The sequence below is a fragment of the Myxocyprinus asiaticus genome, chromosome 13 (genome assembly GCF_019703515.2).
Source record: "Myxocyprinus asiaticus isolate MX2 ecotype Aquarium Trade chromosome 13, UBuf_Myxa_2, whole genome shotgun sequence".
Lineage (NCBI taxonomy): Eukaryota > Metazoa > Chordata > Actinopteri > Cypriniformes > Catostomidae > Myxocyprinus > Myxocyprinus asiaticus.
The window spans coordinates 32257519-32273885 of NC_059356.1; the positions used below are offsets into that span (position 1 = coordinate 32257519).

The 16367-nt window shown below is 41.1% G+C and overlaps 1 protein-coding gene across 7 annotated transcripts in view; it reads left to right on the forward strand.

Annotated features, from left to right (window-relative positions):
* rbfox1 (RNA binding fox-1 homolog 1) overlaps nt 1-16367 on the forward strand; it is a 426210-nt gene that overhangs the window by 49079 nt on the left and 360764 nt on the right. For 5 of the 7 annotated variants that reach the window (XM_051713878.1, XM_051713887.1, XM_051713874.1 and 2 more), the window contains exon 2: nt 1893-1940. The exons of the other annotated variants lie outside the window; for them this stretch is intronic. In XM_051713878.1, coding sequence (XP_051569838.1) covers nt 1893-1940 — 48 coding nt within the window. The remainder of the gene's footprint in view (nt 1-1892; nt 1941-16367) is intronic. 7 annotated transcript variants of the gene reach the window in all.

Below are 16367 nucleotides of genomic sequence, written 5' to 3' on the forward strand. Positions count from 1 at the left end.
CTTCTGCTGCAAAAGCTGGGTGTGGGGATTGATCACGATGGTTGACTAGTCATCCAAGAACTGACCAGTCGATTAGTAACATTCTCTTTCATATAATGCTTTTTTAATTTTTATCCAAATATACAACACGTTCTCACTTCCAAGGCATCAAAGACTGACGCTTGTGCAAGAGCCCAGCGTGTCAATCTACAGACGCCAAAAGCACCCTCTGGCGTCAGTTTCTGACGCATCCGGCAAGTGCGTTCTTTTCAGCGTGAAACCTTTGACATCAACTGACTGACGCGATGGGCATTACAATTTTAGCATCGTTTAATGATACACTGGGGTACAATTTTGTCATCGTGATATATGCTGGGGGTATGATTTTAATTTCATTTGAAATCAGCAACATTTATTCACAATGGTTAATATTTCATCTGTTGTTTATCTTTCTATTTAATCTGTCTGTACACATCCTGCACTTCTGAAGTGACCCGTTTCATACCGGGTGTATTCCGAGTCTTACAATCACTTTATGTGAAGAACAAACCTAAATGTACGTTTTTAGTCATTGATCACGGTCCACCGTAACACATCTTGCACAAGTTTTGTTATAACACATTAAAAAGTTGCCGCCTCAAGTGTAATGACATCGGTTTGAGACTCAGCGATTATGCCATTGGCTCTTGCATGTCTTGAGACCCATTGTGACAAGCTCAAGTTTTTACCATTGGCTCTCACGTGTCTTGAGACCCATTGTGATGTGCTCAAGTTTTTACCATTGGCTCTCATGTGTCTTGTGACCTTTTGTTGTATACATTTTTTTGAATGAGATGTACCGGTAGAATCAGGATGACAGTTCCTTCACGAAGGGGGTATATTTTCACCGATTAAAACCTTCAGTTTCACTCTGCTATGCACACAATGCCATCGTATTTGGAATATCATTATAGTGCATTTTTTAAAATAAATGATCGTGACTAATTTTTCTGCTTGTTACGTCTTTTCTATTGTTGAGAACTGGTTAGGTTTAGGCATAAATATTTGGTTGGGCACTTAAAAATATCTAGAAATAGTGTAATGTATATCAAAGTGTCTCTTTCATGTTTTATATTGTTGATTATCGGTTAGGTTTAGAAATGGGGTTGGGTTAGGGGATCTAAATATTATATATGATTGTGTAATGTAATATCACACTTTTATATTTATAAGTATTATAAAACATTGAGGTTAAGCACACAAAATAATATTAAAAGTCTGATAACTGACAACAAAGTTTTCTCATTGAAAACAATGGGGTTTCTCCCCATATATCCTAAATATATCCTTTGTGTTCCATGAAAGAAAGTAAGTCATACAGGTTGGGAACAAAATGAGGGTGAGTAAATTATGACAGAATTGCCATTTTTAGGTAAAAAAACACATTCAGACATACATCTTTAACAATTTTGTTATAGGGACTGGCACTGTTTTTGGAGCAACCACTCCCACTGCATTTTTTTAGACAATGTGTTATGTTAAAAGTAGTTCAAGTCTCTGCCTCTGTATTCTGTTCCATTCTGTTGCGCTCAGTCTAGCTGTTTTCAATGCAAGAATGGCTGTTATATAAACAAGTTCTAATAAATGCGTCCAATCAGGATCAGGTGAACCCAAAACCAACCTAATTACACAGGGCTTTCTTAAGATCAGTTTGTCGACTAGCCGTTGTCTAGCCAATTTTGAAAATGTGTAATTTTGCACATCCCTACTAAGGAATTATAAATCATTCATGTGTTTTCTTAATTTATCTGTTTATTGGTGTGCTTAAAAATGCCACCAGAAACTCTGTAGGAAAAAAACAAAAAACACGCCAGCCTTTCGCCAGCGTGAGACAGATATTCCGTTTCACTAATGCCCACCTGCCTCTTTTTCAGGAACCAAAAGCTCAGCGTAGCAGCTGCTTAAATAAGGACGTCAGCACAGTGAGTAAAAGATGGATGCTGTACCTTTGTGTGTTCATTTCCTTTAATCTCTGCAGCTTGCCGTTGTGGATTAAACACCAGGAGGACTGGAAGTGCTTGATAGACTGTAGACCTCCCAAAGCCTGACAGGGAAGAGTGTTTGGCAGAACATTTTGAAATCTTGCCCAAAGCGCAACTGTAGCTGGGAAATAGATTTTGTTGTTGTTGTTGTTGTTGTTGTATAAGAATGGAAATAATGTCTGTCAGGCATTACATCTCATGTTTTAACAACAACAGAATTGCTTTCAAGCCACCTTTTAATATAGCCAGATCCAGACTGAATTCTACATTCTATATTTGTGTTATAAATAAAAAATTCTGTAAAATTTTACAGTAAAAACTGGCAGCTAGAAAAGAAAGAAAAATTGCAGTTGCAACCTTTTTAGCATTCCTGGAAGACATTTTAGTCAACTATATTTTAAGTTTTTTAACCTTAAAAGGATAGTTATCCAAAAAAAAAAAAAAAAAAAAAGGTTTTCATTTACCTACTGTACCTTCATGTTGTTCCAAAACTGATTTTCTGTCTTTCATAGAACACAAAAGGTTATTGTCCATACAATGAAAGTGAATGGTGACTGAAGCTGTCAGTCCCTATCACTCTGCCAAACATCTCCTTTTGTGTTCAGAAGAATTTTTTACAGTATGTTACACTAACATTACATGTTTGGTCTCGTTAAATCTAATATATATTTTCACACTAATGGCAAATTACAGATAACCAATTAACTAGTTTTTATTGTAGCATTTTTACTGTCTTTTTCTGTTAAAATTGCTAGATTTTTTCTGTGAACCTCTGCTATGGATTTTCATTTTTGGTGGTGGTGGTGTTAAATTGCGTTACTATCTCCAAGGCAATAAAGCAGTGAGCGCTCTTGAATCTTGACAGGATTTGCTTGGAAGGGATGAGGGGATGTAAATTGAGAGGTCGTTTCTGGTGCAGAAAATCTTTTGCTCAGCCAAGATGGAGTAAAAATGTGATGGAGAGCTGCAAGTCTCCAAGCTCAGCTCCAGTTCAAAAGTGATGTGAAGACATGCCAATATTGACTGAATGTTGACTATTTAACATTTTAGTCCACTGAGGTTTAAGTTAAGCTGATAACAAAACTGATCGAAGGAGTGAAAAATTGAAAAGTGTGTTGTTATGCTGCATTCTCTTTTATTTACTCCTAGTCAGTGGCCATCTGTGACTGACTTTGGACTATGGAGGAACCAGACTATCAGGGCAAGAAAAATTCCTGATCGTGAATGAACATTGATGGATCAGGCATACGTACATATTGCTTATGCTTAAAGGGATAGTTCACCCAAAAATTGTCATCATTTACTCACCCTAATGACCAAAGTATACTTCGGTTAAATATGAACACTAGGAGACTGCATACAGGATAAGTGCCACAAGGTGGCAACACTCAGTGTTGAGCCGATGCTTTAACGAAGAAGCGCTAGATAACATGTAATCGGCATTAAACATCAAGAGATGAAGGTAGAAATAACAACAGTGAATGCTGCACATTGAGAGCGCATGTGTGAGGAGGTCAGGAGATATACCAGCATTTGTATAATTAGGAAAATAAAGACATCTTTATGGGTCTAAACTAAAGAGAAATAGTCCAGTATCTCATAGAATTCGTAGTGCACATACGCCAACCGCTTGTGTGTTTGCGCATAGTCAAATGAAGTATAATTTAAAAGGCTAGCGTTCGACTGTATGCAGATGCTAGATGTCCGTGTCAAAACCAAAGTATACTCTGGGCTTAATGCCGTTCAAAACCTGTATGACTTCTGTGGAACACAAAAGAAGTTATTTAGCAGAATGTCTTCCATACAATGAAAGTAAATGGTGACCGTGGCTTTAAAGAAGGCAAGATTTGTAATGAATAACGATGAAAATTTAGTTATATTCCTCACACAAGGCTGTCATATAGCTTCAGAAGGCTTGGAAAATAGTGCACAAGTTGTATGGACTACTTTTATGGTGTCTCTTTGTCTTTTTTTGAGCTTGACAGCTACATTCCCCATCTATTTTCATTGCAATGAAAACTGCAGCTTGGACATTCTGACATCTCCTTTTATATTCCATAGAAGAAAGCAAATTATATGGGTTTCTAACAACATGAGAGTGAGAAAATGCTCATAGCAATTTCATTTTTGGGTGAACTGTCCCTTTAAACATCAGTGTCCTTGCGTATGCGTATTCCAGTGTCAAGGACAAACAGATTCCTCTTCTAAGCGACATGAATGTCGGCAGTTGCATTGACAGTGCTTGTCAGATATAGTCTCTTTGTGCCATTGTTTCCGAGGTCCTTCCCAACATGGTTTTATAAATGTTGAGACATTTAGGTGGCCTTTGTAATTAATTAACGATGCAATTAATGCTCATACAAAGGTAATTAAATGAGAAAGGCTAATTTTGACACTCAGGTTATGCTTTATGTTACTAAAGATAAGCTCCATTTTTTTGTGTCTATATTGAGGGGACGTTGCCAGCAATGCGATTCAATCCCTCAATAGCACCCTCAAAGTGAGCATTTCTACAACCATAGATGTTTTTACATACATACAAACACAAAATATAAAATGTTCCAAACTGCATAGCTTTAAAGACCCGAGGCATGTTGGCATTATGGGAGCACACCTCGCCTCTGACAGATTCATCCTGTTGCTGGTTGAGAGGCACCAGGGGGAACTGCATGAAAAGTGATTATGCTGATGTGGCTTGGAGCTTCATATTTCATATCCTGCAGATCAATAAGACACGAGGCAATATGTTTCTCTGAAAATGTGGCCTTGGAGCCCGCATGGGGGCTGCTGACCATACTGACCTACAAACACAGCTGGATCAGAACACGAGGACCTGAGTGAATGTGATATGCCTGATACCACTGAGCAATTTGTGCCATTTGTAATTTTTAGTTTCATACTTGGTATTATTTTCCTTTTTTGTGTTTGGACACCCTTTTAAAATACTTTCATGTAGTTCAGGTTTAAAAGGATTTAGTTGTTGACCTCCAACACTGGTATTCATTACAGTAATCAATAGCGAGAGGATAAGCAAGTCACTTACACTTGGTGTTGAATGCTGGCGGAATATCACTTACAAGGTTTAGGGTTTCAAAACACCGCCGTCTCCTCTGTTGTAGCAGTTTGTGATCTTTACATAGAGTGGGTTGCACTAAAGGGTGTCATTGCTACTGTGCCATGCACTTGACTTGCATGGTTTGTTCTGGAAAAACCTAATGGAGATTTCTGTTATATCCTATGGTGTTTTTTTATTTTTTTTTTATTTTTTTACTGCAAAATAAAAGAGATAGATAGTAGGTAGGTAGGAAGATAGACAGACAGACGGTAGACAGACAGACAGACAGACAGATAGATGGTAGGTAGAAAGATATATAGACAGACAGACAGACAGACAGATAGTCTTTAAACAAGCCTTTGCAAGCACCACAAACTTTAAAAAATTATGTTACCTCTGATGGGGTTGCACGCAGCTCTTAAACAGCCATTACAGACATACTCACTCGGTGAGAAGGCAGATAGGCAAATAATGTTCGGAAGTTCTTCACAACAGGTGGATTAAGTGCTTCAGAAGGAGATGAAAGAGGCACATTTGAAGTGTCAGCTAGACATCAGAGCAGACCTGGAGAATTGTTAAACTGCCTTTATTTTACCAAGAGCCCCTCTCTCTCTTTTTCTTTCTCACTCTGTGGGGGGGAAAAGGAGAGAGGGAGAATCTATCAGGAGAAGCAGTTGATCAGCAGAGTGTGTTAGAGAGCAGAGGAAGTGTTGGAAGAAAGAGAGGGAGAGCGACGCTGTTGTCTTTGAAGTCGAGAGCTCGACTTCAAGGTGGTACGCAGTGAATCCTGATGGTGTCAGTGCCACTCTGGGTGAAGGAAATCAGGGCAGCCCAGTTATTTATTTACAGTCTTTTTTGCATTTCTATAGCTGCTTCTCTACAGATGCCAAAAGGGATTATGCTAATGGAGCAGTCCATTAGAATAGAGGAAGTCCTGGTAGTTATATGAGAAAAAATAGTAAGAGAGAGGCATTTTTTTAACAGCCTGCACATCAGCAGAGTTCAGCTTGACTATCAGCATGTCTCTTCATAGCTCCATACACCATCAGATGGCACTATAGGATACATTTGAAAGCAGCTCCTGCAGTTCTCTGCGTAAGGACTGAGAGAGAGTCAGCACGCTAGAAAAACCATCAAGAACCGATGAATGATAAAACCCATAAACGCTCTGCAAAACAGAAAAATATGTTCACTCTATTCATGTGCTTTTTGATCCAGCGAGGTCTTGCCTCGTGGATTACAGTCTCTCTTTAGGAAACACCTGTATTTTCCCCCTTTAAGAATCACTGGTATGGTTGCAGATACAGGATGAAACAGTTTTTATCTTGTCAATTTAATTTATTTTATGATCTGTTTTAATATTTTATTTAATATATATATATATATATATATATATATATATATATATATATATATATATATATATATATAAAGAGGGATTGTAAAAATGGCATTTTATTATTTAGCCGTTTAAATTATAAATATCTTGCAGATTCTTCAAGGGCGTTGCAAACACAGTATATATATTAACTTGAACTATGCTTCGGCACAAGAGTGTGATTGCAAGTATGATAATGCTTTTATACAACAGTTCTGTGAACACAAAGTTAATATCTAGTAACTTAAACTTTAGACACAATATGGCCAGTGATTTTGAAAAAAAATTTCTCTGCTAAAGATTAGAGGACCAGAACTATCTTTTGTACAATTAGCAATCATCACCTGTTAATTAAAGGCTATATATCGCAGTTACAGCTAATTGGCTTAGAATAAAATATGTTCAGAGAGATATTATCTCAATAATATTATGTAGAGGGTTGCGTGACTTTTTATGAGACCCTGTCAGGCTGAACATGCCCTCGCTTAAATAAAACACACTTTTGTTTTAAAGAGAATTGCCCTACTCTGTTGTTGCTTTTAGCCTGCACTATCCTTCCTTTACACCCACAAATACACATTTAGGCCATAAATCCACTCCCTGTATACATAATGCAGGAGCCGCAACTCTGCACAAGAGGCCTGTGAGAGGAGCTCTCATCTAAGGCAGGTCCAATCCCAACAGCAGACATGCACACTCTTCAATTCACTCTCCCCTAAAAGTGAGACGTAATCTGGAGGTAGAGAGACAAATTCACATCACATACAAACCTCTGGAATGATCATACCTTTCACACCAGTTATTTCTTGGAAATGAAAATCTTCCAGAGTGTGTCTGTGGTAGTTTTGTCCTTTCCTTCACCGAGTATCAGTTCTTTGCTATTTAGTAGTTTTACTAAAATCAGGGGTGCCCCACCACTTTTTAGACATTTCTAGGACATTGATTATTACATGTTGAGAGCTTTATTTTGCTTGCACAAGTGAAAAATTGTAGCTGGCCATTTTGCCAACCACAGTTGCATTGGCCGTCAACAGTGTTGGTTGAGCTAGTAATCCATTACAAATTACTTTTTGAATTACTTGTCTAAAACTGTAATTGGATTACTGACTTTACTGATTACTTCATAGAAAAAGTAACCACATAACTAATTTCTTTTAAGTTAATTTCTAAAAACACTTTTAACTGGAAAGTTGTTTTTTTTCTCTGAACATATTCAAAATAATGTCTATATTTTATCTATGTTCATTGTCCCACGCAAGTCATACATTCAGCACCACACATTCTTCCCTCACAATGACTCATAAGGGGGCACACACCTTCCGGCTATCACAGAAACCCAAACAGACTTACATATGAACATAATACATGTTTTACATGTATTATACATAATATTATTTTAGAAATATGTGTAAGCCAAGTAATGTACTTCAAATTAACTTAATTGATCACAACTTTTATTTGTATAACACTACTTTTTGCAGTAAAAATTAATTTGATTACAGTCATTACTTTGTAATTAGATTACACCCAACACTGGCCGTCGATGCATTGATCAAATGTGCAATTGGTAAGCAGTAACCCTAATTTGTCTATCACCCGCTTAACTGCTTTTTGGCAAATCACCTACTTAATATTCATGAACCAGGCTGATAAGGTTTATAATGTGCGCTCCTTACTTTTTACGTTGTTTCTACGCCCCTGCTCAAAATGATTCATGATTTACAGTAAGTGTTTAATGATTTTGAAAACATTAACGATTTGTCATGCTCTATTAGGTCCTTTTGTTGTAGAAAGCTGAATGAATTTAAATGCAGAATATTGATGCCACCATTCATAATACGTAAATTGGTCCGCTAATATTTCCATTACGTTTATTGCTGAGATCCCCTGCGTAATTAGAACCCATTATTCTGCCAAGCTGTTTAGTTGCTGTTTTGTTCCTCACAATGCACATTTAATTCAGGACCTCTTTGTGAATTTGTGTGTTTTGCCATGAATCCTTCAGATTAATATTGCATGGTGAGCTGCACTGCCATCTCCAGGCTACATTCATTATGAACCACACCAAAATGTTTCACTCAACCCCAAATTATTCATTTCAAAGATAATAAACCTAATCTCATCGCATTCTGTCTGTGAAATTATGTATTGATTTACTTTAAACGCCTGCATTCAGCCCTAGTCTGTAAAATTCGCTCATTTTCCATGCATGTTGACTGGGGCCAGTACTAGATGATCCGAGCCAGACCCTGTGCTAATAGAGGAATCAAACAGAATACAGCCATATTTGATAAGGTTTTATGCAAACACAAGTCCTGGTTGTACTTGTACAAAGCAAAGGGGAAAAGGAAGCACGTACAACAACCCTTTCCTCCTTTGTTCTCTCTTCTGTTTTCATTTGGGTAATAAGAGAAGAGAAATGGTGGTAAAATGTCAGAAATATCATGAGGAATAGAAGATCTGAAGCATTGCTTAATGAAAACCTTTGGCCAGTGGCGTGTGAGGCAGCAAGAGCTGCTGGTTTGGTCGGGCTCCAAGCGGTAATTTCTCACCAGGCACACTAGGCATTCCATTACGCCCGGTCACCACACGGCACACACACTGCAATACTGTAGGAGAGTGAAAATAAAGATAGTGAAGCACCCATAACAACACTCTCCTTACTGTCTATTGTTGTCTGGAGGCACAAAGAACATAAAGATTAATGTGTGGGATCTACGTGGCTGAGATAGTCAGGAGCAAAAGGACCCCCTGAGCCGAGCAGGGACCATCAATAGAGATCAAGATCATTGGAATGACCACTAGGAACAGGGAGCCAATTAACCTTGGCCTCAGCACCACCTCATAGAGCTTGTTCATGTTTTCCTTTGAACCACCTCAAACCCCTTTTGAAAATGCCTGAAATGTGGCAATTCCCCATGATAGCATAATTCCATTAAGGGTTTGAATTAATCGATTTGTCACAGGCCTCCAATTTCATTAACACGACACAATGCCTACATTTCTGGTCTTGGCAGTATACAATCCTTTTAGTGCTCTGCTTGTTACCTAGCTTAATACTGAGGGTTAGGGTTCACACGTGGCCAACAATCACTCCAGCTCTGGTAGTTGTGCTGTCATTTAAGTGCCACCACACGTTTCTTCTTAAAGTAACCACTTTTTCAATTACTCTGCCATCAGCTAGCTGTGTTGCAGATAATGGCGGGGTCTATAGCCTAGGCTACCAACTAAATGTCACCTAAACAGAGCTGGTGTGTTATCTGCAGTTAAACTACCCTGCCAAAACACAGACACTCCTGAAATACAATGTAGCTTGGGACGATAGTGGAGATTTTTTTCCTTCCCCTGGGTTTTGCACCGTGAAGTTGGTCTGCAAATGTGGAGTGTGACTCTAAGCATCAGTGATTACAGTCATTTATAAAACATGCAATCACTGTTTTCATTTTAGCAATGATACTGCTGATACAACGCATGCAGAGGGCTGCTTATTGTGGCAGCCCTCAAAAGTGCAAATGATGCAATCCATTTAGCTTCTTTTCAGGTGGAAAAATCCCCAAGGATACGACTGCCAAACCGAGCATTCATCCTCACTCACTCCATGAAGGAGTTGTTTTGTTGCGTGAACACGTGTGGAGTAAATGCTCAGTTTGTTGTTTATAAACAGAAAACAGCTTCTTCAACAAAACGAAAAAAAAAAACCAAACAAAAAAAAAAATCTTTGTTAAGAGATAAAGATAAAACAATCTTGAAATTGTTTAAAAAAAAATCATCTTAAATAACAAAACAAAAAACAGTAAGTAAATGCTCAATTTGTTTAAAAAAAAAAACATTCAACAACATAAAAAAACTGTAGGCAAATGCTTAGTTTGTGGTAAAAATAAATTAATCTAAAAATAAAAATAAAAAAGTAATTAAATGCTTAGTTTGGAATTTAGAAAAAAATTCAACAAAACAAAAAACAGTACGTAGATGTTGTTTAAAAAAGAAAACATCTTTAAAAAAAATGTAAATGCTGTTGTTTTAAAAAAAGAAAACATTCAACAACAAAACAAAACACAGAGTGTTTACTTTTACTTAAAGACAACATTAACAAAAACATCAAGCAAAGAAAAAAGGCAACAACAACAAAAACTTTTATTGTCTTACACTCTTCTGCAATGCAAGCCTGGGGAAAAGGTCTTTCGTTTTTTGCTTACTGCTTACCAACATTTCCCTCGGGATATTAGTGAACTTCACATAATTACTTCTTACATGCATGCACTTGATACACTAAATCAAAATTCGCACAACTTCCATCTCAATGCGTGCCGTTAAATCTTTATAAAAAGGGTAATCTCCAAATAATGTCAGCCACAAGTCCATGTATAAATGATATGCAACATCACTCTCCATTGCATCAGCAAGAATGCAGTGTTGTGATGAACAGCTTAATCCATGCTGCTGTGGCCTGTTTCTTCACACCCATTATTTTATTCCTCTGCAAATGAGCATGGACAGGAAGGTAATGAATTCTCCCCTCCAGTGAAATGGAAGGATTTTCTATTTGCCAGACACTTCCTTCCCCTTTAACTCTTTCATCTGACAGAGAGTGGACTTTCGGCGGTGGGTGGAGGGGGCGAGCGGCTGACTGATGGTGGGCCACAGCAGACAATCAGCAAAGAGCGAGAACCATCTGTCTTGACCGAGATGAGACAGCCCGCCAGCTGCAGTGTAAAACATAGCCCATATAAGCAGTGGTCCAAGCCCTAAAATTGGAATCGAGGTGCACTTTTGAAAACTGTATTGCATTGCATCAGGCAATAAGCCAAAATCAATATACCCCCAGTGCTGGAATTGGGCTCAAGCGACAATCACCAGGGCCACTGTCGGAGAGACATTTTCAGACAATGCTTTTTTCACGATTTGCAATCAGTTCAGCGAGAATGGCAATGGGTGGTCAAAACCGAGCTGGTACTCAAAGCATTTTTCAATCTTGTTTGGCATTCAGCTTCAGTCAACGACCAACAAGCCCCATCTGAACGGCTACAAGTTGACTTACAACTCAACCCCATTTATAGTCTACGGCTCCAAACCGAGTCCCTACCTTCCGTCTCAAGGTGCTACTTGTGGAGGACTGTATACAGTATATGGGCTATACAATAGTAATTAAGATCATGCGATGGCGGAATTGCTGTCAGTATAAAGGAATGGGCCTTATGTACATTGGGGGTGATGCTGTGCACCTAAGCTCCATCAGTGGCATAGATGAGAATGGAGCATTAGTTTTCCAGCAGTATAGCGGCTCCGGGGCCCCTCAGTGGGTTTCTCCGCCTCTGCTTTTATTCCGCCTGGCAACTCATTCCACTACCTGCAGTCTCATGGGAAGTCAGCCAGCAGTGGGGTCCACCTGGGATTTTGATGCGCATTATTTTTTATTCCTTCTGCAATTCTTCCCATATAAATACGGTTTAAAACAATTTGTTTTTATGAATCATTCCTCTGTGTGTATGCATGTAGCCTGGCTGAGGCTAAACCAAATAAATTAGATATTTTTACTGAGAATATAGTAAATGGTAAAAGAATGTGTGATTGCCTGGTGGATACAGTGAGAGGCTGGACCCTCTTCAGGGAGCCAGTTGAGATAAGTAAAGGATGTATCTGTGCATGCAGTAGAAACAGGATGGATAAAACATGTTTCTGGTAACTTGTGGATTCACCAATTCATGGGGCTGACCAGAGGTTTATTTACCTAAGCACTTTTTAGGATTGTGCAAAAATTTTAAATGTATATACTGTGTGTGTGTGTGTGTGTGTGTGTGTGTGTGTGTGTGTATATATATATATATATATATATATATATATACATATACAAATATATACATATTTATTTTTTGACAGTGACACATTGGGCTTTGGTGCTCATGTAAAGGATGCAAGTTCAAGTTTGACTCGTTTCCAGATCGTGTAACCCCTGTTCTATTCCTCTCACTCTCAAATGCCTCTTTATAATAGATGTAATAACCACTTATATATATATATATATATATATATATATATATATATATATATATATATATATATAAGAGGTTATTACAAGTATCAGGTACTTTATATATTTAGTACAATTTAATGATAAGACTTTCACAGAAAAAAAAAATAAACAAAAAAACAAACAAAAAAAAAACCCACTAATTTTACACAGATTTTACTTTTTACTTTAATTTTACACAGATTTTACCCTTGACCAATAAGAGTTTTTAATGGCCGATACCAATACCTGGAGAGCAGGGTGTCTGATGGCTGATATAATGCTGAAAAAAAATAAATACCTAATGCAAATTAATGATAACAAAATCTCGCTCAAAATTCACAAAACAAAATATTTTTAACCATTGTCAGGCTGTTGGCAGATTTTGGAATTGACATATGGGGAAACCAGCACTTCAGTTTATCTGTCATGCGGACATCTCAAAATGGTCACATAGCAGCCAATGAATCAGTCTGTACTTGTTAGCACAACATTGAGGGTTCAATTAAAAATGCTGTTATTATTTGACAGATGCACACAGGATGACTTTTTTTGAATAGTAGGCCAATATAATGTGTTGTACTGCTAAAGTTTAATCTGTCTCCCTCCATGCATGATCTTGCATTGAATGACCAAATATCTCCTTTATTCCGCTGCTGCATAGTGTGACATGTCCATCAGTATCGCTCTGGTTGTGTGTCTGTGTTTGTTAGTTTGACAGGGTTTCAGAAACTTGAAATTGCTCAACCTCATACCCCCACGGTACATAGTTCCCCTTCTGTCACTTACTCGATGTTGTGTTGATGTAGTGACACTAGGGGTCGCTCTTGAGAGCCCCGAGCACCTCAGATCTTTGAGAAAAGGCCAATGAGAATTGGCGAGTGGAATTTGCATGCCACTCTCCCGGACATATGGGTATAAAAGGAGCTGGCTCGCAACCACTCATTCAGATTTTTCTTCGGAGCCGAGCGGTTGTACTATCAGCGAGCTGAATACTACTGCTGTTCCATTCACCTCTTAAGAAGCGTATGCTGTTGAATATATACGGCACATTTCCAGCGGCTTTCTCTCATTCTGCATGACGAGTGCAGATTTCGCCCCTGGGCGCTTCGACAGCACTAAAAGAGTGTATATTCCTGTTAAAAAGTATATTTTCTCTATTAGAGCACACACATTGACGTTGAACGTCTTTTTAAAGATGTGTCTTTATAAAGATGCCTTTCCGTCTTTGTGTGATTTCTGGATGCGGTCGCTATCTCTCCGCTTCCAACTGCCACGGGCGCTACCTCACGTGTCCGGGCAGCGATCACACTGAGGCAGCGTTCGTGGATGGTTCATATTCTCATTGCGAGAATATGATCATGGCAACGTTGCAGTCGCGGCTTTCCTTCTTCCGGGGGAAAGAAACTCTAGCCGCCCCCCGCACCTCGCCTTTTACCACCAGGTACGAGGCCGGCCCGGCTGGTGCTGGAGGCGATTTGAGGGCTTCAGTGGGTGCGGCTCCGCCGGGTAAATCCCCGCGGACCTCCCATTCCCCAGCATGCTCTTTTGCCCCCGGCGAGTTCCGAGAGGAGACCAGCTTGCCCCAGGGCCAGCTTATTGTCCCTTTCGGAGCTCTGGAGCGGGATGAGTGCTCGATTGCTGCATCGGAGAGCATACTGGTGATGTCAGACGCCGAGGACTCAACTGGGCTGCCACCTTTGGGTCGGCCCGCCCAGTCTGAGTCTGACAGCGAGATGACCGCCATGCTTGCCCGGGCCGCTGCGTGTGTACGGTTGGAGTGGAACCTTCCACCCTCCCCTGAGCCCTCGCGGCTAGATGATTGGTTCCTGGGTTCGGGGCGTTGCTCGCAGCCACGCCCCCCCGGTCCCTTTCTTCCTGGAAGTGCACGACGAGCTGACGAGGTTGTGGAAGGCACCTTTTTCTGCCCGAAACCGACCTCCCAGCTCGTCCGCTCTCACTACCCTCGATGGTGGGGCGGCCCATGGGTATACGGAGGTCCCTCAGGTGGATAAGGCAGTTGTGGTGCACCTGTGCCCGCAAAGCGCAGCCACCTGGCGGGATCACCGGCACTCCATTCCAAGGCCTGTAGGACAACGTCGTCTCTGATGGCCAAAGCCTACAGCGCCGCTGGTCAGGCCGCCTCTGCCCTGCATGCCATGGCCCTCCTGCAAGTACACCAGGCCAAGGCACTAAAGAAACTGCACGTGGGTAGTCCTGATCCCGATGTGATGCAGGAGCTGCGCTCGGCGACCGACCTCGCCCTCCGGGCGACAAAGGTCACGGCATGAGCACTCGGACAGGCGATGTCCACCCTCGTGGTCAAGGAACGGCAACGTTGGCTGAATCTGGTCGAGATGAGGGACGCGAACAAGGTTCGCTTTCTCAACGCCCCCATCTCCCAGATCGGCCTATTCAGCGATACCGTCGAGGACTTCGCCCAGCAGTTCTCGGTGGTGAGGAAGCAGATGGAGGCTATACAACACATCTTTCCCCAACGCGGCTCAAGATCCCGTATCCCGTCTGCTCGCCGAGGGCATCCCCCTGCGACGGCGAAAGCCCAGGCGGCTCCGCCTCAGCCCGAGCCCAGTTCTCGGCCCCAGCATAGAGCCCCCCGCAGGAAGCTGACACCCCCTGGCTCACGGGCCGGCACGAGGACACGGAAGGCTCCTAAGCACCCCTGAGACGGACGACCCAGGGAGCAAGATGTCTGCTGCAAACCCAGAGCTAGTATCCAGACCACTCCATCCCCTGGTGGAGGGCCGAGAGGTAAATCCTTGGTTTCCTTTTTTTTTATGTTTGCCGAACCCTGAACGGGCTGCGGTATCCACATTCTCAGAAGAGCAGTTTCCTCACTCCCTGGGTCACATAGCCAGTGGTATGACCTAAGTGGCCTACCACCAGCAGTGGTAGACACGATCACTCAGGCCAGAGCTCCCTCCATGAGGCAGCTTTATACCCTGAAGTGGCGTTGGTTTGCGAATTGGTGTTCTTCCCGAGCTGAAGACCCTCAGAGATGCGCAGTCGGGTCAGTGCTTTCCTTTCTGCAGGAGAGGCTGGTGGACGGCTGTCCCCCTCCACCTTGAAGGTGTATGTGGTCGCCATAGTGGCACACCACGATACAGTGGACGGTAAGTCCTTAGGGAAGTACGACCTGATCATCAGGTTCCTGAGAGGCGCTGAATCCTCCTAGGCCACACTTGTTCCCCTCATGGGATCTCTCTGTGGTCCTCCTGGGCCTTCGTGGAGCCCTCTTTGAGCCGCTAGAGTCAGTCGAGTTGAAAGCCCTCTCCTTGAAGACGGCCCTCCTGATTGCGCTCACCTCCATCAAGAGGGTCAGGGACCTGCAAGCGTCCTGTGTCAGCGATACCTGCCTGGAGTTCGGTCCGGGTGACTTTCAGGTAATCCTGAGACCCCGGCCCGGCTATGTGCCCAAGGTTCCCACAACCCCCTTCAGGGATCAGGTGGTGAACCTGCAAGCGCTGCCTCAGGAGGAGGCAGACCCAGCCCTGTCGTTGCTGTGTCCGGTGCGTACTTTGCGCATCTACTTGGATCGCACGAAGAGCTTTAGATGCTCTGAGCAGCTCTTTGTCTGCTTTGGCAATGATCTAACAATGAACAATACTTTTTAAGAATGTATTAATCATTGTTAATGGTAATTTTTACATACTAATACATTTGTAACATTTTATGCTAACATTAATGCATTATAAACTAACAATAAACAATTGTAGGCTGCATGTATAAATTAACATTAACCAGATTATTAAATGCTGTAAAAAGTATTGTTCCTTGTTACTTCATGATACCTAATGCATTTACTAATATTAATATATATAGTATCAAGTACTTGATCTCATCCATGTGTATAGTACATTGGCCCTCTTGTTGAGCCCTCTGTGCTCTGTGAACAGTTAACATACATTG